General features: G+C 44.9%; 1 protein-coding gene and 1 long non-coding RNA gene across 9 annotated transcripts; both read right to left on the bottom strand.

Annotated features, from left to right (window-relative positions):
* Window positions 1-371: 371 nt before the first annotated feature.
* LOC123143660 (F-box/LRR-repeat protein At3g26922) lies at window positions 372-5,287 on the bottom strand. The gene is made up of 3 exons (XM_044562605.1): window positions 2,712-5,287; window positions 2,445-2,588; window positions 372-1,019 (listed from the first exon to the last, which is right to left on the bottom strand). The coding sequence occupies exons 1-3, from the start codon at window positions 3,729-3,731 to the stop codon at window positions 627-629; spliced, it is 1,557 nt and encodes a 518-aa protein (XP_044418540.1). The 5' UTR covers window positions 3,732-5,287; the 3' UTR covers window positions 372-626.
* A 6,426-nt stretch (window positions 5,288-11,713) lies between these two features.
* Window positions 11,714-19,980, bottom strand: LOC123143659 (uncharacterized). Of its 8 annotated transcripts, none has more exons than XR_006470974.1 (12): window positions 19,331-19,980; window positions 18,658-19,026; window positions 18,432-18,501; window positions 18,074-18,329; window positions 16,636-17,016; window positions 16,422-16,508; window positions 13,527-16,021; window positions 13,309-13,404; window positions 13,129-13,205; window positions 12,935-13,005; window positions 12,719-12,846; window positions 11,714-12,079 (listed from the first exon to the last, which is right to left on the bottom strand). It is a non-coding gene; the product is annotated as an uncharacterized lncRNA (long non-coding RNA). The 8 variants fall into 8 exon arrangements; XR_006470970.1 differs by having other exon boundaries at window positions 12,719-12,827; XR_006470976.1 differs by having other exon boundaries at window positions 11,714-12,071; window positions 12,719-12,827.
* Between the last annotated feature and the right edge of the window lie 5,126 nt (window positions 19,981-25,106).

Below are 25,106 nucleotides of genomic sequence, written 5' to 3'. Positions count from 1 at the left end.
TTTCTTTAATGGAAATATAAAACACATTGCAAAATTGGCAGGAAAGTTAGCAGTGCACATTTTGCAGACAAAAGAGGTGGTCTATTCAACACCTCTCCTTTTTAATGTCAACTAATTAACTAAACTATATTTTGTGAGAACTGCAAGAGCCTTTGCATGCGGCCGACTCTTTCAGATATTGGCAAAGGCTTGGTGTTTTTGAGTCATAGTTGGTCAAGATAATATGTTCATGCAGTTCAAAGATATAGCATATGATCAGTACATCGCATGTCAAAGACCATGTAGTGCTCTCATGATAATTAATTTGTCAGAACAATCAACAAGCATTTGAAGGATAAAACCTAGGGAAACTCACAACACAAGGTGACACAGGAAACAAAATATCAGTAGATCGCATTTCTGATTGCCACCAGAAATCAGGCCACAAGTTTAACACAAAGTTTGCAATGTAAGAAGGGCCACCGAAGTTTCGGATACAATGCGTGCTTCATAGTTCATAGCCAAAAAAAACACCTTCCACCACTTCACAGGCACTAAATGTAAGAAGGACCACCGAAGTTTCGGATACAATGCGTGCTTCATAGTTCACAGCCAAAATAAAAACACCTTCCACCGCTTCACAGGCACTAAGCTTTGCGAAGGTTCTCCACAACTACTGAAAAAGGGTCCTCGCATGAAAAATCAGTTCCTTTCTGGAAACTCCACGGTCTTCCTCCTTCAGGACCTCCACTCACAACCACCACCACTTTGCCGGAGGATCTACTGAGCTCAGAAGCACTCTTCACCTTGGAAAGTGCGTCATCTGGTGAAAACTGCGTGAAGCTTGGATTTGCCATCATAATCACCGCCATCTCCAGCACATCCGCACTCTTGAACAACGACTTGAGGAAGGCAACCTCGCCTTCATCCCCTCGGAACTCACGGAAATACATCTCTGAGATGCCCAACATGGCACTTTCAATGGGAACCTCCTTGAACTTGAGGTTGAGCGTACCAGTGGACTGATTGCATTTTCCAGACTGCAAACAATAGATTAAATCGGTCAACAGTTGGGAAGCATCTGAGGAGGGTGCGCACATTTGGAGAGTGAAGAAAGCCTCAACATATATGGTGAAGCCTATACTGTGCAATATACCTAGGCATACCTAAATGCTGGATCTGATATGTGGAAGAAATGGCATAATATACAGAATGATAAAATGTGGAACAAAGAAATTTTCTAACCAAATACCATTAACATAAACAGATCAACATGCGACCCCAAGAATTCTTGTTGTGCAATATAGTCTACGTGTGTTGAGAATAAATGGCAAGGCTTGGCATTTATGCTGCGACTGCTCAAGTCACGTTTACAATTGTTCAAGTATGCAAAGTCATATGACTGATTTAGTGATGTTACAGTCACCTTATTCTTGTCCTAGTTACTTAAATCTCTTGCATAACTACATACAAGATTCACTTTTCACAGCAGAAGAACATTGAAAGATCATAAAGACCTCTAGTGATAACTGATTTGACAAATTTATGCAAACCAATCAGAACAAAACATCTCCACATAACAAAGTCTGCTGCAAGATGCAGCAAGAACACCATGTAACATCTAGTGGAAATAAGTATGAATGTAAGCACCATGAATTAGATCAGATACATTGGTCCATAGTTACTAGGTGTTTGGAAAGAAATATAAAGGTAACAGTATTTCGAAGTACATTTTCCTGAACAAAGGGTGTCCTTGTCGGCATATAAGTTTCATAAATTACAGGCAGTGCTCAACATTAAACTCTAATTATCCTCATGCATAACTAAAGGCTGGATCTGATTAGTGGGAGCATGTGTTATTCGGCCTCCCTTGATTATCATCCATAAATAAAAAACAAGAAATGTGGCTGCAGAGCTCAGTCTATAATGGAGGATCTTAAGTGCACATTTTGCCAGATATGTTTCTTAAGACGAATTACTTGATGGGAGTCATCACAAGTTCTTGGAACTTACTCCTTATCAGAGATGCTTTCCTGAAATGATGCAACTAGTATAGTAGCATAGATATGGTAATATGGTATACCTACCACACAAACCTCCAAGATACTGTAGACTGCAATGCGCAATATTATTAATGTGTATATTTCATCAGCGTGAAATAAGTACGCATGCCTCTCACAATTGTTATAGCAGGCATTCTATTAGCTTGCTGCAGCTCAAATGCAAATGTAGACACACATTAGACGCAGCGTGTTCAAGAAAAAAAAATCTGGGCATAAGCAGAGCAATAAAAATGAAATTACTGACGTAATAAACAATGTGCCTCCGTGCCACCATAAAATTTTATTACCAAATGTCACAACACAAAGAACTGAGCACACAGAATCCAGAATTTAGTTGTGTACTCTAATCTATGTGCAGAGAAGACATGATAGCTGAGAGTAGGTTCTAATATTGGCAAATACCATGATATGCAGTGTCTTCACATTGGGAAAGCATTTGAGGAACCTGGGCACCATCTCTGCCTCGCTGCGGATACCGAAACGCACATTTAAGCTGAGGATCTTCACGCTTGTGAGAATTGTGGCTGTGCTCTCCTTCATCCCAGCCTGAAACCAACCAATTTAGGACCAAAGATGACACATTTTGAACTCATGGACCTCCACCAGTGGGAGTGGGACATGCTATTTGCTAACTGCACAATTAGACAGACAGGAGACGAGCATATTTACCCTTATGATGGTGTCTCCGATCTTAAGGACATGATTTGCTGGCTCCAAGAATCCGACCACGCGCAGATTGGGGGCATCAAGAATCCTGATCCTGGTACACATGCCACCAGCCAGATCCCGGCATCCATGCAGGATGAGCCGCTCGAGGCATGGGACCTTCACCACGGCAATGTCTTCCACAACAGAACCGCAGATCTGCACGCACCGTAGGCTCTGGCTGACGAGGCGGAGACGCAGCCCCTTGCTGCTTCCCTGGATGCTCAGGACCTCCAGGACGGGACTCCTGGCGACGATGGCGTCGACGTCCCCCTCCTCCATTACGACGCTGCAGATGCCAAGCTCGCGGAGGTGGGGAAACGTCCGGTAACTTCCCAGGCGGGCCGTGTCCGGCAACTTCCAGAGGCCGATGTGGAGGCGGACGAGGGTGCTGATGGCGAAGAGCGCGTCGGGGAGGGGCACGTCGCACGGCCAGGGGCGGTTGACGAGGACGAGGTCCTGGACGCCCTTGGCGGCGAGGAGCTGGAGCCAGCGCGCGAGCCGGGCCCGGTACGCGTTCATGTGGCTGCAGACGAGGTGGACGTGGCGGAAGGGGCCCGGGTGCGCCTCGAGGACGCGGGAGACGGCGGCGGTGATGGCGGGCGAGTTGGCCGGCGTGGGGGGCCAGGCGTAGTCGTCCTCCCCGAGGTAGGCGTCGACCAGGACGGGCGGCGCGGAGAGCCAGACCGTGCGCCAGCGGGAGGAGAGCACGGCCGTGCGCGCCGCGTCCGTAACGGGGAGGCGGGAGACGATGTCGCGCAGGAGCGCGCGCGGGAGGCGGCTGATGCGGTCGACGCCGTCGGAGGCGGGGCGGGCGGCGAGCCGCCCGGTGGCGAGGAAGGGGAAGTCGGGGATGAGGCTGGTGTAGACGTACGTGAGCAGCTGCTCCGTGGCTCGGTCCAGCTCGAGCGGGTTGAAGCCCCTGCGCTGCAAGTCGGCCGCCGTCACGGGGTCGAGGTTGGTGAACGGCGACCGCCCGGCCATGGTCGACGGCGGCGGATGAGCCGGTGAGGTTTGGGGATTTGGGGGGGCTCTCTGAGTGGCGAGCGGAGTGGGAGCCGAGGAGGCTGGCGGCGGCTGTTATATCTATATCTTCTACTATTTAAAAGAAACGTAGTGTTCGGTTTCCCCTCTTACGTTCGTCAAGCCTTTCGTACGACCCCTCGCTCCCGATTTTCTTTCCTCCCGTCCCGACCCACCTCTCGCCCGTCGTCCGTCGTCGCCGTTCTTACAAAAAAGCCCCTGTATTTATTCGAATTCAACCCGCAGTCCTATGTAAAGTGTGTTCCTGAGAGTACGTTTCATTTTTGCAAAATAGCCCCTGCAGTGGTTGGAATTCAGCCCGCAGTACTGCCTGTTATCCATTCTCAGACTCCACCGCCGGCCACTCACCGCCGCTTGGCGCCGGAGTCCACGCCGCAGAAGCCAAGTAATCGAGCGAGGGTCATAGGGGAACGGCAACGGGGCTCCTAGGAGGGTGGCGGCGCTCCTGGCGACGTGCAGCAAGCGGAGGCGAGGAGGTGGTGGGGTTCTTGGTGGTCGCCGGCGTGGCGAGGGCCGAAGGGGTCGCCGGCGCGGGCGTCGGGTGCGGTCAGAGCAGAGGAACTCGGGCAGCGGCGCGATGTGTGCGGTCAGAGCAGAGGAACGCGGGCTGCAGCGCGGCGCTTGAAGGCGGGGCTCGTGCTGGAGCTTGAGGGCGTGACCATCATGGCATGCGTCCAGATGACAGCAGAGTGCAGGCGTGGCTTGGCGTGGCTTGGCGTCGCGCCGCAGCCCGAGTTCTGCTGAGAGAGCCACGAGGTCGTCGCCGCCGGCCTCCGCGCCATGCTAGACCAGATGCTGCACCCCCCTGCGTCGTCATCGTGGGACGCCTGCGTTCTGCTGAGAGACGAGGTGAAGATTCAGAAAAATTGAACAAAGATTTGTCCGTCATAATAGATGGATGCTCTCGCGAAAGAGAAAACTCGGGGTTCACAGGGCAGCCGCACACTGCACGGGCCACCATCCAAGCCGCCCCATCATCCTTGCGCTACCTCAAGCCGAGCGCACGCACATCTACGCGCCAACCGGCGAGATATGGGCCCGAAGCGCCGCAGTAAGGCGCTGTCGGAGGGTGAGGTGGACATGACCACGCAGATCCGGAGCCCTGAGCCTCGGGGCAGATGCACGCGGCCCCGTCAAGTAGCCGCCGAGCTCGACCGTGAGCAGGCCACCACTGCCGCGCCTCAGCCATCGGCCCAGCCAGCCCCCGCGCGCGCAGGCTCGGCCAACAGGAGCCGCGCTGCAACCGGCCGACGAACGTGAACCGTGAGAGGGCGGTGCTTGGTTAGTTGTGGAGGAGGGGAGGGAAAGGGGAACGAGGAGCCGTCGACTGAAGCAAGAAGGGCGCGTGGGTGGTGTGTGGCTAGAGCACGGATAGAGATGAGAGGAAGGAGAGCACCGCTGATGGGGTGGGCTTGTCGGCGCACTGGATGTGATGGATAAAGAGAAAGAGCAAGAAGAGCAGCAGCGCTGCTGGAGGAATGGCGATGTCCACGGAGTAGTGGTCTCGGGTTTTTTTTTTCTTTTGTGTGGATTGCTTTCTTTATTGGCTGCACCGACCAGAAGCTGCTGGAGCTTGCCATGCATGCTAGCATCGATTGCAATTCTTCTCTTTCTAAATATATGAGCACCGATTTACTTCTTTTGAGAAAAATGAGCACCGATTTACTTGTTATTGTTTTATTGTTATTACTGTCATAGTTTAATGTTCTAGCTTACTACATCTTATGAATACATCATCAAATACAATAAATAAAGTTAGTGAAATATTGGAAATAATATTTCTTGTGAAGAGTAGAAAGAATGTGACGATGGTGCATCTTAAAATTTAGCTTTGTTTTTACAATTCACCCGAAATTTACCTGTGATGGGGAATAGAGAAAAGCTTGCTTTTTTATGATGATGATGACTAAGTTCATAGTGCAAAAGAAAAAGAACGGAATATAATCTTGCAAATCAAATAACCAAAATTTTCTAAAAATATAATTAATATAGTAAAAAAATGTTTGCTTTCGAATATTAACAAAAATAATTGTACATAAACAATCCCACTTCAATGCACCACTACTCTTTCATCCAAAAAAATATTTTGCAAATCTTTTGAAATTTCTAAGAAAAACTTTTGGATTGGTTGTTAAACTCTCGAATAGTATACAACAATTCCACAGTTTGTATATCCTGCTGAAAACAATTACACCATTTCCTCTTTCACCTGATGATAGTACTAAGCTGAAGGAGGCGCCATCAAAGGACATCCCTACGACTTTCTCAACTTTATACTACATGGTATGGACCCAACAATCCATTTTTCGTTGCAGACACCGAGCGTGTGTTTTTTTAAAGACAAAGAGTGTTTCAAATTCTTCTTGCGTTAAAAAATTCATGCTTTTCAATATTGCTCGAAATTCATGTTTTTCACGCTTTCCCAAAATATGTTCAATTTTTTTAAAAAATCATTTAAAATTGATCACAAATTTTTAAAAATTCTCTTTCACAAAAAACTTGTGTTCAAAAAAAGTTCATTTTCAAAACATGTTTCAATTCTAATAAAATATGCTTTTTTTAGTTATTTAAAAGTAAAGGAATATTTGTGTTTTCCGAAATATAAAATACAAAGCTGATTACTAGACTATTCTATGCAGCACTACTCCTCTATCAGATGTTAGGGTGACTTCTTTACGTCCACACTTCATATTTCGAAAAGCAATAATAGTATAAACTTATTACTGATGTTTATCAGAAATGTATATTAAAATTGACGCGCACTACCACACGGAGCAAGTTTTACGATATTTTTTCGCCCGTTGCAACGCACGGGCGTTTGTCCTAGTCCCTATAAAAGGAGGAAGAGAGGGGGCAGATCCAAACAATCTAACCCATTCATGTACAAGATCTAATGGTCCATAATCCTCCCGTGGTTAACGCTACAAGCCACGCATTAAGCCATCGCTAATCCATCCATCGTTAAAAAGAAAAAAAAACTGCCGCAACCCCACGTATAGGTGGCCAAACGGGCCGGGATAGCTTGGCCGGCCCGGTAGCACGGCCGACACGGCACGGGCCTGGCACGGCACGACACGTGCTAAACGGGCAGGCCCGGCACGCGGCACGCCACGGGCCGTGCCTGGGCCTGAAGGCCGAGCACGCGGGCCGGCACGGCACGGCCCGATTATCTTTTATTTTTATTTTTTATGTATCCTAATGTGGCCCAACAGGTAAAAATAGGCTAAAAAACGCCCAGTGCGCAAAATAGGAGGCAGATTAGCGGGCCTAGCGTGCCGGTGGGCCGGCCCGATTAACATATGGGCCGTGCCTGGGCTGCAGGCTGCAGCACGCGGGCCGGCACGACACGGCCCGTATAATAATCGTGCCTTGGCAGGCCGGGCCGTGCCAGGCACGATTAGGATGGGCCGTGCCGTGCCGGGCCAGGCCGGCCCGTTTGGCCAGCTATAACCCCACGCACGCACGCATGCACGCCCGCACGCCACCCTCCTACTCCTGCTCCTCTCGCGCCGCACGCCGCCTCCCCGCCCCGCCGAACCGCTGCCCGATCTAGCCAGCCATCGACTACCAATCCCTTCATCCACATCAAATCGCCCTTGCCGAGAATGCGACGCACCTTGCCTCTGCCCAGTCGCCGCCGGCCGCTCCTACCAAGCGAGGCACAGGGTCGCCGCCCGCCGCTCCACCGATCTGCCGCTTCCACACGGCATTCAGGCCATCGCTCCTCCACTCGGCTGATGCCCCTAGTACGTGGTCGCCACCGGCCTCTTCTGGAGCGCGGGTCGCCGTGACCGTTCGCCGCTCCTTCGCACAGACTGTGCTGCGCCAAATGGAGCTTCCTGCAGGAGGCGGCCGTGCGGACGAGGAGCATCAGATCCGGGCGCACCTCCACGTCGGGGAAGAGGGGAGCGATTTATGTGCTCCTTCCGAGGAAGATGTACGGCGCCGCAAGCGGCTGCCTCCCTCAGTCCCTCCCCCCCACCTCCAAGCCTGTAACCATTTTCTTTATACAGAATCACTAAATGCCATGCAATTGAGAAAGTTATTCCATACTAAACTTTAGAAAGATCTCCAAGCCTTACTTTTCTTTCACTAAGCATGAAGTTTCAAGAAACAAATCATGATGCATTAAGTAAACTTGCTAAGTGAGCACTTTCTCGCTAATTGAGTGATCAGTTTTCCCATGAGACTTGATTGCTACTGGGTTTATATGTTCTGCCAAAAAAATTACAAGCTTCTTGTAGGGACACAGTATGTGCTGATATACCAGTTTTTTTTTTTGAGAAATGCTGATATACCAGGTAAGGATACATATAAAGCTCTTTCTGGAGAGGAGGATAAGCTATCATATGGAGCAAATGGAGTATGGAGTGTACTCAAGCATCAAGATATGGATATGGAGTGTAGTCACGCACCATTTTTTTAAGACACGCCATTGATAGGTGATATTTTTTTTGTAGTAGCACATTGTCCCAAAGTTCAAATATATGTCTTTGTAACTTTCTTTTTGTTTGCACTGCATGTGTACGATTACTAGAAATAAGAAGGCTACTAAAGATTTGAAATAATAGTGCAAATAGTTTTTTGGGTGGAAAGTGAACCTTAACTACACAACAGTACATTTGAAATATTTTTTACTACTACAATCAGATTATCCTCTTACATACACAGGTGACGGTTGTAAATATTAGTCGAGACGTGTGTTGCACGTGCAAGCTTACTAGTATATTGAAGGCGGCAACTATATATATAGTTGAATTGAAGCATCATCTGTCATATATAGTTGAAGGAATGGTTCCACAACTTTTTGGCCAATAAGTTCCGTACAAGAAAAAGGAAAATGGTGGAGGAAATCAACTTCACAAAGTTATTAGAAGAACAGTACCAAGAGTTCAATATATGTTTTGTGTCTAATCTCACCTATACTAATCCACTTCACCCTCATTGCAGTCAAGCTCCATATCCTGTGCTATTGCGTATTGCCTACGCCTACCTTCGGTGAACCATTTTTGGCAAACAGAACCATTGTACGTGCTGGGCTGTTTTGGTTTCCTCGTTAATTTGGTAGAGTTCCTGCAAAAGATGCCGCCCCTGTTTTAGTTATTGAGTAACTTCTGTTCGCAACATATTCCAAATTACTGGAACATCTCTTCTTTTTTGTTGCAAAAGCAAAACAGAGAGAGGTCTTTTTGTTAACTCAATTACTCAACATTCTTCAAAATGTTTGTTTGCCATTTTTTATGCACAATTGGGCCATCTAGTAGCACGGGCAAAGTGGGCGACAGAACAGGGCCCCCAATTTCTAATTACCTTGGTTAATTTAGTAAGTGAAAGAAAGTCCCAACAATCCCAATAAGTGAGTGTGGCAGATCCTGTTGAGTTGGTCGAACTTGTATTCGTAAAAGTGATCCCATCTTCGAAAAAATGACATTGCTGACCTATTCGTGTTCTCCTAGAATCATCTGCCCTTTGCACCTTGACATGGGCACATGGCAACTTATCATACATTAGCAAACAATCGTCTTACATTTCAGCAGCGCGAGCGCATGACCTGCAAGTGCCGATCACCGAATTGCTGACATTCTCATCGCTCGCAAATTGCTCTCAACCCGAGGACTTTCATCTTCCTATCAGAGCTTATATCCTTCTATATGTTAATAAGCGCCTAGCTAGTAATTAAAAAAAGCACCTAGCCCTAAGCTTACTGGAATTTGTTAATTTTAAGGCCAATGTGCATTTCGTACCGGGGCCTCAAATCTATAGAGACGGCCCTGGGAAAGCTCCCAGTGCGTCGAAACGGGTTCTCGTGTTCAGGTTGCTCATGGTTTCGGCTATGGTTAAGTATTCCATACACCACACTGACTAGGGGTAAAAACTCAATCCATCACGAAGTATATACACAGGAGGACGGGATTTAGAACATTTGAGAACAGGCTCGACGGGGAGATAAACGGAAGAAGAAAGGCCCGACTTTGAGGGTAGAGGTTAACTTGTCGGTCATTTCGTAATCCTTTTGTAACATATCTATTTCATACATGTAGCATAGTTCTCATGAGAAATAGTCGAACGCCCATACAATAATTTATAAATTACCTATTATCCTTTGGAGAATAATAAACTAAGAATTATGATGATATAAATAACAATATAGTGATATAATAATTACATATGTAAGATAATAGAACATTAGGCAAAGAAAAAGAAATAATAGAAATGATCTCAATAGTTCAGGTAAACAATCATATTGAATTCCAATGCATGCATAAGAAAAAAATTCCTACTATTGCTTTTCATATAATTAACATAAAAATAAAAGTGATCTCCCTTTTATGATGGATTGAGTTTAATGAGATAATTTAATGGATACAAGGAATAATATAAAAGGATCAAACTGCTATTTTTATAAAAAAAGTGGTAGAACTCCAAAATTAATATAATTGCAAGGAAAGGGAAAAAATACTAGAAATAGATCACAATAATCGATATTAATAGTCATATTGAATACATACATGCATCAAGAAAGTCATAGATACATAGCAGAAACAAATACTATAAACTTCACCCCATTGCAGTCAAGCTCCATATCCCCAGTGCTATTGCGTACTAGTATAATGCCCGTGCGTTGCCACGGGCTTTTGAAATATTTTGCTGAAATTATGTAAACATAATGCATATTATATTTCACATGTAAAAAAAAGATAGCACAGGTATAATCGAGTAATAATTTAAGTCCACTTCACTTACATTGTAAATTCTTAACAAAAGGCAATTTGACAATGCATACATATAGAACGATGATCGAACTAAAAATTTGTTACAAATTAATATCTATTTGATGCGTTCAACAAATTCTTGCACAATATCAGAAATGTTGTCTTTAGTTTCATTCGCACGATATTTGAGCAATTATAATAAAAATGTCTTCCTCACCGGCCTTCGGGTCCGTCAACTTTCACGCCAACCACAGTGGCCAACCTTGACCCAGGCTTCGACTTCTTTGCCTACGCGATGGCGGACGCCTTGCTCACTCGAAAACAGTGTGATGGTCACCATCCACCCTACCTTGCCTACCGACGGCACTTTTCTTCCGGCACGGGCTCACCGACCACCTCTCCCAGGACCTGCTCCACAACTACACGGCGGCCGCAGCCAACCATCCACCATGACCGCTCCACCACCACCCTGAGGCTCGACATGAGTCAACTTTAATCGTGTCAAATTTACATTGTTTGGATCCTCATGCACATTAAGCAACATTCTTAATTTTTTTTCTGCCTATAAACCACTATTCTTCTTCGTCTTCGTTCTCCTGATCCTCTTCACTTACTATCTCTACCTTTCCTATCCAAGCTAACCGCAACCATCAATGGCCCATCCGGCTCAAAATCCCCAAACCTCCTACACCCACACTATGAATTTTGAGGGACTTTTTGCCAATATTTTCTCCTTTCAAGTCTGCAAACAACAACATTAATGTAAAGTAATTAGTGTAAACTCGTTTATGCCCACTTGGCCAGTACGACCACAAACTCTGCCGTCTCGCCTACATGATGTGCGTCCACTCCCACAATTTTCCCCCTTACTCTGGCTAGGCCTCCATTACTTCCAAATATTTTGTTCGGATTATTTGCCATCAAGGATAAATTAGCATATGTGATAAAAGTTCCTACGATTTGACACTACAGAGGTAGAGCAACATGAAAAACAAAAGATCATGCTTCTAATCTTCAGACTTCTCTAGTTAAAAAAAATGGCGATAACCTTACAACATTTTTCAGACTCCCGTCCTAATTGAAAATGATTGATGCATTAAGGAACACGTGCAACGCATGTCTCAATTAACATACACTATATCAAATATTTGTAATTTTTAAGAAAACTATCTACGCTATTCTAAAAAATAATTAAATGAAAATGAAATCTACTTGACGATTAAGGATTATTGAGGCGATAAGTACATCCTTTTACAAAATATTTTTTGGGATGACAACTTAATTGTTTGAAGTGTATTGTTACCATTTACACAAAAATGAAGAGATGGTTTGAACAGTGGGCAAAAAGGGATCTTCAGACATCAAACAAGGTTTCTAAATCGACCAAAACAAAAATTCACAGAGTAAGATAAGATCATCCATTAGCTGTCAAAAACATCTCATCACTTCTCCTTTTTCTCCGCGGGGACAACCTTCTTCATCCGGGCTCCCAGCTGGTGCTGGTTCATCAACTCGACACGGAACTTCTTGCCGCCGTGAGTGATGGGCATCTAATCGCCCTGGCCCCCTGGATGGCTGTAGCAAGCTCCTCTGTTAGAATTGAATCACCAGGCTTGGAGCAAGAGAGGTGTAAACACGGAGAAAAACAATACAAAGCTCACTAATAATAGGTTGATGGTATTTCTTATACACAAACTGAAACTAATGACTGCTAGAATTCCACCATTCTACCGATGTTACAAGCACCTGAAGACATTATTATTCCAAATAACACCACCGTAACTGAAGCAACCAACAAACTAAACTCTAGAACATCAAAGGACAATCAGATTAATCCTTCCCTGAAGCTCGCATGATAGAAATGCCAACTTCTAACCTAGTTCAAAGATACTGTATATAATAGATTGGCATCGTTATGTCTAATATGCAATAAATTATGCAACAAATAGAATCCAATAAATCCAGTAAATCTAATTTTCATGCTTATATGTATATTAGTTTTTTATATTTAAGAGGAGAAATATTTCATGAACATTTAAAGTCATCATGCTTTGAATTAGACGACACAAGCATTAGAACTGCATTTGCTCGATCCTTGAGTGAGACCTTTCTACTCCCAAGAAAAGAAAAAGAGAAGAAAAGTGTAATCTGGATGTGGCATCAATAGCATAGCTAGAAAGTATATATAGATGCAGTTGTTCGAGACTGACTAACCATTTTGCATTGAAGTTTGCAAATAAATCATTTTCATATTTGAACAAGGGGACTTGTAAACCTCAGGAACAGACGTTTCTTTAAGATTTAACAAATAGCAGCAGAAACTCTGCATGAAAGAAACAATTCTGATGCACTGAGATAAACAACTCCAATGTACTTGTTGATATGAAGGTGATCGAGTAGATAGACTGACACAGACAACAGTAAGCATACCTCTTGTCAATCTGCACTTCAGAGCCTAGTTACTTTTTGAGCCAATATATGCATCAACTCAGGATCCTCCGCTGTATAAACGTGGTATCACGAAGAAAGGCAACAATAAGCATACCTCTTCTCAATCTGCACTTCGGAGCCTAGATTTTGTATCGATCTCAATATGAAAACTGAAGCAATATACATTGGCATACCAGGAAGAAAGGCAACAATACCCAGCAACAAATAGGCCATACACCTGAGAGCTGTCAGCATCCATGTGACCTTGAAACTGCATAAGGAAATATCATAGCAAAAGTTTAATATTGTCTGATAGGACACAACAGCCATGTATCTTTCTAAGAAAGTTGACAATCAGCTTGTAAACAAAATACCTTGCTAGTTGCAAAACAACCTTCGGTATCATCTTTGTATCATTATGTAGCAAAGGTCCCTACTTTATATTAGCCTAACAAACCTGCCGAAGCTATCTGCACAACTCCACAAAAATCAGAAAAGAATTAAGAGAATTAGTATTAAAAGGAGATGAGCAGTATGCCTACAAGGATGAAATAATAGGATGGATTGACATGAACTACACACGCATTAGTACCTGCAGTTCAATATCCCAATGCCCTTAAGAATTTCTACTACTCCTGATCTGAAAGTGTTCAACTTAACCAAATAGATTGTTACTTATCTTTGGCTCTGAACAATACTGACTTATAAACAGTTATAAGCATCAAATTTCAAAGAATCACAGATCAACAAGTTGCTGGCTGATCTGTCGTACATGTATTTATTTTTTCAACGGTATGCTTGCCCTTGGGACAAAGCTTCGAATTGGCTAGCATAAATATGTAATAGTCTATGTGAAGCAATAAACTGGGAATTAGAAGAAAAAAATCAACTGAAAATTATGTCTTATGATTTGATATAGCTTAAAAAGGATCCACTTTATGAGTTGAAACAAAGCACGTGAATGACATAGTCACAAAGATACGTCCGCCAACCTTCTTCCTCCCAGTAGACATGGAAATTAGTAGTCACCCATCTAGGATTAAGTAAATAAAAAGAAAGATGGAAAAGAGAGAGCACCTTTGATGAACACAGACAACCAAGCAGCTTCCCCTTGTTCTCGTCTTGGCCGGCACTACACCTCTTCCCGGTCGGCAACCTGGATGAGCGACAACCTGGCCGGCACTACGCCGAACGATACAGCTACCCGCAGCTCACGCTGCTCAGGCCAACCGCACATAGACCACGAACGCTGCACCACATCCTGGGCCGCTGCCCCAACATGTCGTCCAACAGTCCCGACTGGGGCGCATTGACGGAGCTGACAACCTTGCTGCTTCCGCACTTCAAGGTGCTCACCCAAGCCATGCCGACAAGCATCCCTACCTCTTGGAGCTGTCGTCGCAGTACTGCCCGAGGCCGCAGCCTCGACACTTAATAGAAGATCCCGGAGCCGCAGCCCCGACATACACCTCCCTTGAAAACGAAAGAGCCCCACACGACATCCAAAGGCTGGCCCTCCAAGGCAACGCCTCTGAAGATGGTTACGACGTAAACGCCGCCGCCACCCACTCCAGAAAACTGGAGTTTAGGTTCTCACCCGGAGAACCCAAGCACATGAAAGGATAGGAAGATGTCTACGACTATGCCTCTAAGAAGGTCACGGAGCTTTCGCCCGAGTCCCTGATCTCCTATCAGTGAGCTTGCTTGCAAATCTGGTCACGCAACGATACCCAGACCATCAGAGCCAAGCACATTGTGTAGGGCACCCCCCTGCCGTCAGCCGGCATAGCCCTCACGCGACGACCAGCTGCAGCAACTCATGCGACATAGAAACAACGCGGTTGCCAGGGTCAGATCTGAGTGCATCGCTCCAAATCCACCATCCTGAGCCAGTGCAGCAGCCCCTACCATAGCAGCCATCAGCCCGAGGCCGCTGCCCCAGCATTCTCTGGCGCCGCAACCACCGGCTACCCCGCTGCAGATCCACGAAACCAGGAGAACAACGTCATCAATCTGCAGAGCAGCACAGTCACACCACCCGCCGCGAAGAAACGCACAACGCCCATATGTCCTCCCTCGCGCATGCTAGGCGCCAGATCCACGCCCACCTCGCACCTCCGCCACGGACCAACGCACCCAGCCGGCCGGAGCACCTCTACGCCTTACTTCGCCAGCGCACATGCCAGATCGGCTCGCACCCTGGCCAAACCCGCGGTCACGCGCACCAGCGCGCCATGCCGCTGCCAGCTCGCCCTCACCAATAAATATAAATGAAAAGTGAAATTATGTAGTCTTAATTGCACAATCAAACCATCCTCAAGCAAATAAAGAGGTAGTTGTTCATCTAAGGCTGCATACCTAGTAGTTCGAAATTGGAAGCACTTAGAAATAAGCATAACCTATCAGAAACACAATTTTCTTTTCTATCAGCGATCTCCCCACATGAAAAGAAGATAGTATGCTCAAAAATCATTATTCGTCACAAAGGATGTATTTAACTAAAATGCATAAGACCAAACAATGCACAAAAATGATATTAGTAGGCATAATTGTTATCCGAGTAGTGCTAACCAGAAACTACGTACGTCCATTGTGTCGATCATCCATACGTTCGGATAAAATATAATTTGGTCGAACCAAGAAATAAAATGAAAAACATTTTTTACTTATGCTAACAGACTACCTTGAGTTTCCATATTCCTGCAAACTCGTGAATAATGTTTCCTTTTCTCTTCTCTTTGTAAGACTAATTCGCAAATTCCATCTGGTACTAATTAAAACATATAGAAATACCATGAGAATACTCGTACATGTCTAAAATACCAGTTGCAAACTGACCAAAGGCCTAGTAGCACAAGTATGTAAATTGGTATCAAGGAGAACTTATGCAGCAATTGGTGCAGACTAATCCTATATAATTAAAACAGTTAACTTCCCATGTCCAGTACAGTCAATAAAGTATCACGTTCAAGACAAATCTGATATAGTGTGAACAAATCAATAAGTAAATCAATATGGTGCATACTCTAAAAGGTCAGATCTTTGATGTCGTAGAAGTTACTAATCTTCTGCTCGTTTCAAAAATCCCTACAGAAAAAAGGAATACATTTCAAGCTCCAGCATGAACCAGCAATTTATTATGTGAAATACGTTCTTATCGGCAATAGATATTTTCAGATCAAAGAATAGTATCCAATCTTATAAGTAACTCTATATTATGAAACTCCCACTCATAGGTGTTAATATGAGACCTTCATGAAATAGATCTAAACCGAGGGTAGTATTTCATATCAGTTATTTTACAATATGAACTTGATACTATTACTATCATCGACGGCAAAACTGACACAATTTATTTTTATAAAAAATAACCATAAGGAAGGCCATACATCAGTGCCAGCAAAAATATGATCATATACCCAGCACAAACTTATATGCCCAACAAAACCGCAACCCCAATCAAACAAAAGATCAGTTGGGCTGATACCTGAGATCGAGAAGATATCCTATTCTTCGCAGCTGCAATTGTTTGCCATCCAAACTGGTGGGCCTAATTATAGGCATGTAAATAGTCCTAACATGTATTTTTCATAGCAGCATCAGGTATGACTAAACTTTCTTAAAAATAGCTCGCAGCATGCTAAGTTTACCAAACCAACATACAAATGAAATATTAGAAAAGTCTACAGGACAATTTTTACCTTGATGATTAGTGTGGGCTCTCATGGTTTTTGCTTCCTGGCGATGTAATCGGACATGGATATTCTTCACATCTGCAAGTGCCTTCGGCCGTGGGTGGAGGCTGACTGACCCTTGAGGAGCTTGTGGCGGGTCTTGCACTCCAGGCAGTTCCCTCATGGTGCTCGTACTTGTAGCATGTTTGGCAGACGGAGAAGGCCACACCCATTGCAGATGAAGTGCTCGACATGAGCCCCACGTCGTCCCCGCAAATGAAATATTTGATTTACAGAAGGGGTTGAGTTCATACTGTTTTTTAAAGTTCAGTGCCCATCTCCATATTAAAGACAAAGAGGAATTATTTCAGTTTGAAGTAGAAAGGCAATAACTTCGGAATTGCCAACCTGCAAATATAAAAAACAAAGCAAAGCAAATATTCTTATGATTTGGAAAGCTGACATCCTATACAAGAAACAATATAAGTTCTAACAAATCGCTGGTTCGGTTCAAACATCAACACACATAACAGTGGCACTGATTCGCCATGAAACCGTGCTATTGAGTATTGAGAGATATAGCAGCAGATGCATTTAGATATATCTAGGCACAACCGCACAAGGATTCACAACAGTGATTATATGGGGAGTAAAAAAACATTTAGGCTACATCTGGAGCTATCTATGTATGTCCAAATTTTGATCTAGCGACAGTACGTTTAAATATACACATACACACATGTTACTACCAATAATTATGAATGGATTGTACCTTACAAATACACCATACTAAAACATTATATTCAAGCTATCAAGGTCTATATAGAGTTTCTTGAAAATAAAGGAACACGCAACTGAGTTCTCGACAACAACTTTCCCGAAAAGGAGATGCTCTAGAAAAGAAATGTTGATCCTAGCATTTGGCAATTTGTTTCAGACCAAGCTTCCTTTTCTGTGTGCCACCATGGTCGTAAATGTGCAATCTCAGATAGTGGTGCTGACTGTACTACTGAGATAATCCTACTTGTTGCCCGGAGCTTGACACCATTCATCCTTCTATAGGCTAGTGTTACAGAAAAGGGTAAAGAGCTAACAAAGGGCATACTCATAGTGCAGTGTTCCTTCCTACAACCCCTCGTTCCTAGTCAGTAAAAGGCTTATAACAATTTATCTTGGCTCCGCATTTACTTTAGCTTGTCTGTCGAGTTAAACAAGGATTGAGCTGCAGGTGGTTGTCACCTACTTTGGCAGTTTTGTACAACTAAAGGCCTAAAGCTATCATGGCATAGTCAACAAATAAAACTTGCAAGTATTATGTACATTTAAGTAGCAGATGTTTCTCAACACAAAATGCAAGCAACTGTGCAAGTAGGGTCTAAATTCATGCAAGTAGTCAGAATATTTCCGACACAAATTGTACAAGTAGCAGGAAGAAACAAATAAAATGTAAATAAAGAATAGTTACCTTCAGTAAATTGGTTTCTCCTAAGAAGGCAGGCAAGATGAACAGACTATGTAGCCGCAATAATGGGCCTGATGAATTAACAACTTAGCAACAATGGGCAACATTGCGTGGACAGAGGAAGGGAACAATGAGTCGAGCAAATTGGTGAAACAATCACTGGTGCCCTGCTCCGCCAGTCTGTCGTGCATCCTCGGGACGGTGATCGGTGAGAGGTCGATGCAAGTGATGCCGCAGGTGACGCCCTCCTGCAGAAGCTCTATAAGAATCAGCAGAAAGAAATCGAGTTAACAGAGATACTTTTCTAAGGGCCTGAGAGGTTATATAATGAATAGAAGATTCATGGAAAGACGTCACTTACATGATACATGTAGCTAGAGAATCACAGTGCCCTCAATTGAAGTTTTATGTTCTCCCCATTAGTGATCGCACTGAATCAAAAAGCAAAATGTCAGACAGACAGATTACCTAGAGTGAAGGCATCAGGTAAACAAATTATCTGAATCAAAAAGCTCACTAAAAACAGAATCAAAAAGCTAAATGCCAAACCAATTGAGTACTTTGCCTGGTATACATACTTGTCCCACCTTGCATCAACCCTGTGCATGGTGGTGGCATCAACAGCGTCATGAGGTCCTGCTGCCCTTGCGTCGATAGAAAGGTTGTCATCGTCGGCGCCGCGCACCTCCGAACCAAGGATCCGTTTGGCATGGAGGAGAGCGCGATCAGATTGATGCGTCCATCCCCAAACAACGAGCCAAGATAAAGAATATTATGTCTGGGAGTTGTGTGTCCCCACTTTGTGTCTACAACCACCTCCTTTCTACAGCTCCAAATCAGGGGAGCATCTCTTCGTTCCCAGCGAGACGGTCTATGCAGGTGCCGCCGCCGGCAGCGACGCCCCACCACAAAAGATTGTCTTCGAGCCGCGAGTTGCCGCACCCAACCCCAAGGACCTGCAGTTGGTAGATATTTATTGGGGAAAACGACCAATAAAGCATGACTGAAGTTTAAACTTTGCATAACTAAAAAGTAATCTGTGGGCATTTTCCTTTTTCCCAAGTAACAACGTCAAACTTTTCAGGGGAAGGGTGTATACAATATTTACTAAACTGAATGCTTTCCACGTGTTTTTAAATCAATGGATCCTTCATCTAGTCCTTTTGCTATCTCCTACAAATTCTTTAAAGAGTACTACTACACTGCAGCAAAATAATGCAATACCTAGAGTTAAATCTATCAATTTTGGCACATACGTACTTGCATGGTCTTCTCCTCCTCTGTTAGCATTTCTCAGTCCAATTCGTGCCTGCATGAACATGGTGGCGACAAGAACACCCAACCCCAAGGACCTGCAGCACAAGAACACACAACATACATGGTGGCGAGATGGCGTGCTTCAACTGCAGTGAGTCCCCGGCCGTGGCCGGGTGCCCCTTTGGTCGCGACGCAGCGCCGTCGGCGGTGGGCATCACGATGCCGTCATGGAGGCACAATCAGATCGACCTCTCGCGCAGCCGGCCGCTGCCCTCGTTGCCGCAGACGGAGGCTGCCTCCTCGCCGGATCCGGTCGGAGCGGCGTCCCAAGAGACAAGACGCACACGGTGCCCGCCGCCTCGATCTACCTCTCCCGGCGCGGCCCATCTGGACGAGATGTTGCCGTGGTGGATCTGGCCACCGCCCTGCTGACTTGCTCGAGACGATCTGGGGCCTCCCAACTCGTGGTGAGCAGCGCCGGCGGGGAAGAGAGCGGCGCGGGCGGAGGGAGAAGCGGTGGGTGGAGCGGCATGAGGTGGGGCTGGTCGAGGAGCTCCGGTGCGGCGGCGGCTCAAGGAACCCTAGAGTTGTTTGCGCGATGGGAGAGACGGGAGCGGCTCGGGGGGGTTTCGGGAGGGAGAGCAGAAAACCAGGGGGAGCGGGGTGCAAGGTGGGATGAAATAAAACCAGCGGAAAAAAACTGAGACAATTACGACGGGAGGTTGGGCGTCCGCGGGACTCGATCGCGGGGTTTTTTTCGGTTTTTTTGCGGCTGAGCGGGAGGTGGGAGCAAGTACCAAAGAAGTACCAAAAAAGACCGTATTAGGTGGGACGAAAATAAAACCCGGAACGCGGACTACCAACTGAGACATTAGGAGTAGAGATTGCCTACGCCTACCTTCGGTGAACCATTTTTGGGAAACAGAACCATTGTGCTGGGCTGTTTTGGTTTCCTCATTTGGTAGAGTTCCTGCAAAAGATGCTGCCCCTATTTTAGTTATTGAGTAACTTTTGTTCGCAACATATTCCGAATTACTGGGACATGTCTTGTCCTATGTTGCAAAAGCAAAACAGAGAAAGATCTTTTTGTTAAGTCAATTACTCAACATTCTTCAAAATGTTTATTTGCCATTTTTTATGAACAATTGGGCCGTCTAGTAAAGTGGGCGACAGAACAGGGCCCCCAATTTCTAATTACCTTGGTTGATTTAGTAAGTGAAAAAAAGTCCCAACAATCCCAATAGGTGAGTGTGGCAGATCCTGTTGAGTTGGACGAACTTGTATTCGTAAAACTAATCTCAACTTTGAAAAAATGACTTTGCTGACCTATTCGTGTTCTCCCAGAATCATCCGCCCTTTGCACATTGACATGGGCGCATGGCAACTTATCATACATTAGCGAACAATTGTCTTACATTTCAATAGCACGAGCGTATCACCTCCAAGTGCCGATCACTGAATTGCCGACATCCTCATCGCTCGCAAATTGCTCTCAACCCGAGGACTTTCATCTTCCTATCAGAACTTATATCCTTCTATGTTAATAAGAGCCTAGCTAGTTATAAAAAAAGCACCTAGCCCTAAGCTTACTGGAATTTGTTAATTTTAAGGCCCAATGTGCATTTCGCACCGGGGCCTCAAATATGTAGAGAAGGCCATGGGCAAGCTCCTAGTACTATATGGTGCTCCGTTGCGTGGTGGCCCAAGGGCTTCGTTGTTTTAGTTGGGCCAAATTCCCACAAAGGTTCCTTGCGGGCCCATGGACCAGTCTTTTTTCGCGGGAGAAGTCTTTATTTTTTGAAACATTTTTCGCGGGAGAAGTCAGTTATTTTGATAGGGACGAACTAGACTCTCGATTACTTGGCAACAATTCTCGCAGAAGTATGATTTAGGTGGGGATTACAACTCAATTGCAAGGATTGTGGCTAGGGTTCATGCGAAATGGGAAACAGTGGTAGGTAGCCGAGCCGCCGGGTGCCTGATCCTCTGGATGGCTCCCCCTGGAGCGATGCAGGTTAAGTAGCAGGAGGAAGGAGTTGGGCCACTGTCACCCAATCCGGCCCACTGACTCGTGGGTTGGCAACGCGTGCACGCTCGGCCGGTGAACCGTTGGCCTCTTCAGCCCTCGTGGATGGACCCCCCTTGTCAGGGGCGCTGACATCCCCCTCTTCTTGACGTGCGGCTTGCTACCAAGCCACCGCGTGGGGAAAACGAGCGCGAAGTGCCTCCTTTTCTTCCCAGGTGATGCCGGTAGCTGCAGTGCCTCACCAACGTACTTGAACTTGCTCGATGACGGAGCCCCGACGGCGCGCCAGCAGGACTGAAGCACTTCCACAGGAACAACAAGGTTATCAGTACAGAGTGGCAGAGTTGGTTCGACTGGTGTACCTGAATGCAGAGCTCGTCGGAGTTGCGAGACGTGAAACTGAAAGGATCGAGAAGAGGTGTCTAGAAGGGGGGTGATTAGACCCTCACCAAGCAAAAGTAGCAGTTTTTAAGTTCTTCAAGTTGAGGTGGAGTTTTAGCACAAGTTTTAGCATTCACAAATACATTTCAAGCAAGCATGGCAAGAGTATAAGCAGCGGAAAGAGTAAAACATGCTAATTGCAAGAAAGTAAAGGGATGGGATTGGAGTGTGCAAACGCAATGAAGACACAGAGATTTTTGGCGTGGTTCCGATAGATGGTGCTATCGTACATCCACGTTGATGGAGACTTCAACCCACGAAGGGTAATGGTTGCGCGAGTGCATGGAGGGCTCCACCCACGAAGGGTCCACGAAGAAGCAACGTTGTCTATCCCACCATGGCCATCGCCCATGAAGGACTTGCCTCACTTGGGTAGATCTTCACGAAGTAGGCGATCTCCTTGCCCTTACAAACTCCTTGGTTCAACTCCACAATCTTGTCGGAGGCTCCCAAGTGACACCTAACCAATCTAGGAGACACCACTCTTCAAAAGGTAATAGATGGTGTGTTGATGATAAACTCCTTGCTCTTGTGCTTCAAATGATAGTCTCCCCAACACTCAACTCTCTCTCACAGATTTGGCTATGGTGAAAAGAAGATTTGAGTGGAAAGCAACTTGGGGAAGACTAGAGATCAAGATTCTCGTGGTTGGATTGAAATGTCTTGGTCTCAACACATGAGTAGGTGGTTCTCTCTTAGAAAATGAGTAGTAGAAGTGTAGGCATGTTCTGATGGCTCTCTCTCAAATGGAGACGGGGGTGGAGGGGTATATATAGCCTCCACACAAAATCCAACTATTACACACATTTGACCCCAACTTGGTCAGACCGAATAGAAGAACTTGGTGAGACCGATTCCATTCAAAATGTGAACGTTAGGAATCTCGGTGGGACCGACATGATCAACTAGGTGAGACCGATGTGCTAGGGCTAGGGCAAAAGCTCATCTCGGTGAGACCGATTGCATGAACTCGGTGAGACCGATTTTAGCAATGATCAAACAGAGAGTTGGTTAAGCAAACTCGGTGGGACCGATTGCACATTTTGGTGAGACCGAAATAATTACAACAGGCAACAGAGAGTTTGCAAGGCCATCTCGGTGAGACCGATATCCGTATCGGTGAGACCGAATTGTCTAGGGTTTCTGGCAGTGGCTATGTCAAATGAACTCGGTGGCGCCGGATAGATCAAATCGGTGGGGCCGAGTTTGACTTTAGGTTTTGGACATATGTGGAGATGAGAAAGTGACTGAGGGTTTTTGGAGCAATATCACTAAGCATTTTGAGCAAGTAGACCATTAAGCACCACCTCATCCCCTTTTAATAGTATTGGCTTTCCTATGGACTCAATGTGATCTTGGAACACTAAAATGAAAAACAAAAGTCTTGAGCCTTTGCCAATCTTTGTCCTTAGAATTTTGAAGGGTTCCTCATCCTTGTGTCCTTGCCACGCTATTGTTGAACTCATCTGAAATATACTTGATAAAAGTATTAGTCCAATAAGAGATATGTTGACATTAATTACCAAAACCACCTAGGGAGCACTTGTGCTTTCAATCTCCCCTTTTTTGGTAATTGATGACAACATACATCAAAGCTCTAGATTAAAGATATACACGATAACAAGTAAAGCTTTGGAAAGACATGTAACATGCATAGGCTCCCCCTACATGTATGCAATCATGTAAAGATGGAATATAAGAACATGTGAATGCATAGGCATGTCAGAGCAAGCAATGAGTTACATGTATCTTGGCTATATGCATCAGAGCAAATGATGTAGATAAAAGGAAATGTACCTTCATGTTCATATAAGAACATGTGAATGCATAGGCATGTCAGAGCAAGCAATGAGTTACATGTATCTTGGCTATATGCATTAGAGAAAATGATGTAGATAAAAGGAAGTGTACCTTCATGTTCATGAATCCTTCTTGCAAACAATATGTACATCAGCAAGAGATCATCATGCACATGAGTGTGATGCATATACTTACCTTGTGGTCTTGAGCTGGCTTTGGAAGAGATGAGCTTGAGAAAACAAGGTTAGATAACACAAGAACACTCTAAATAAAGCAAGTTCAGGAAACCACAAGAGTACCAAGACTGGGATGACATGTAATGAGTGAGTACTTAGTACTCCATTCGGATATAGACATGTCCCCAAAGATTGAAGATATGCAATGAATTTCAAAGATTTTCTTCCCCTAGATATGAACTCTTGCTCCCCCTGAATCTGATATTGGATAATGGGAGAAGGTAGGGTAAGAGAAAATCAGAGCAAGAAATGGTACAATCAACTATATATTAACGTGTCTTTCCCCTCTTAAAGACATGTGACTTCTCTCCTCTATTGTTAACAAGCATCTGGAGAAGCTAAGATGTGCTTTCTCTCCCATGTGATAAGCTTTGATGTGCTCTCTCTCCCCCTTTGACATCAATTTCCAAGAAGGGCACTTCTGGAGTATGAGTCAAATAGGTTTGGTCCTCAAGACACATTACAAAGCAGCATGTAGTTTATGATGCGGGTAGAGGATAAGAATCATTGAGTGGAGCTACAGAAGAAAAGAAATATGCAATGACAAAAAGTTTTCTCAGCAGTGAAATCGGTAACGCCGACCTGTTTTCATCGCTGACACCGAGTTGGCAGTGTCAGGCATGAATCAGTGAGTCCGAGGTCAATGTAGAGGAAAAATCTTGTTAACTCAGCTCACTTGGCAAACGAAATCTCACAAGGATTTGCAATGAATTAGCTAAAATATTTGCAATGAATTAGATGCAGAGAATGCAGAGAAACACACAAAAGAAAAGAGATCTAGATGAAGTTTTTTTGATCAGGGGAACAACATTACATGAACCAAATGCAAGAACACAAAGCAAACGAACACTAGAGAACTTCATCTAGAGGGGGGTCGGTGACAAAATCACCTATGTTAGAGTATGTTTACCAAGGAGTCAAGTGATAACACTTGATCGTAGGTCATACTCATCATTTAAGCTCAAAATGGGGTTACCATTTTTCGTTTAAGCATTTTGATGTATTCACATCTCGTTGAGTTGCTTTGACTCATGACTTGGGTCAACGCTTCTCTAAGATGGAATAACATACCTTGGGTTGTGTTGATCTTGATCATGTAGTCGAACTTGTGTTGGATGCTCAAGGTTGATGTAGTCCATCAAGAGTTTGGAGCACCACTTGTAGTTTGAGTTCATCCTCCTACATGGGTTAGTCTTGCAAGGAAGAGCACTTGTGTATCCAAAATGATATATAGAAATTGTCAAAGGATATGTTGAGTGGATTCATGCTTCCTTGT

The sequence above is a fragment of the Triticum aestivum genome, chromosome 6D (genome assembly GCF_018294505.1).
Source record: "Triticum aestivum cultivar Chinese Spring chromosome 6D, IWGSC CS RefSeq v2.1, whole genome shotgun sequence".
Lineage (NCBI taxonomy): Eukaryota > Viridiplantae > Streptophyta > Magnoliopsida > Poales > Poaceae > Triticum > Triticum aestivum.
This window is presented reverse-complemented; position numbering and strand designations above follow the sequence as displayed.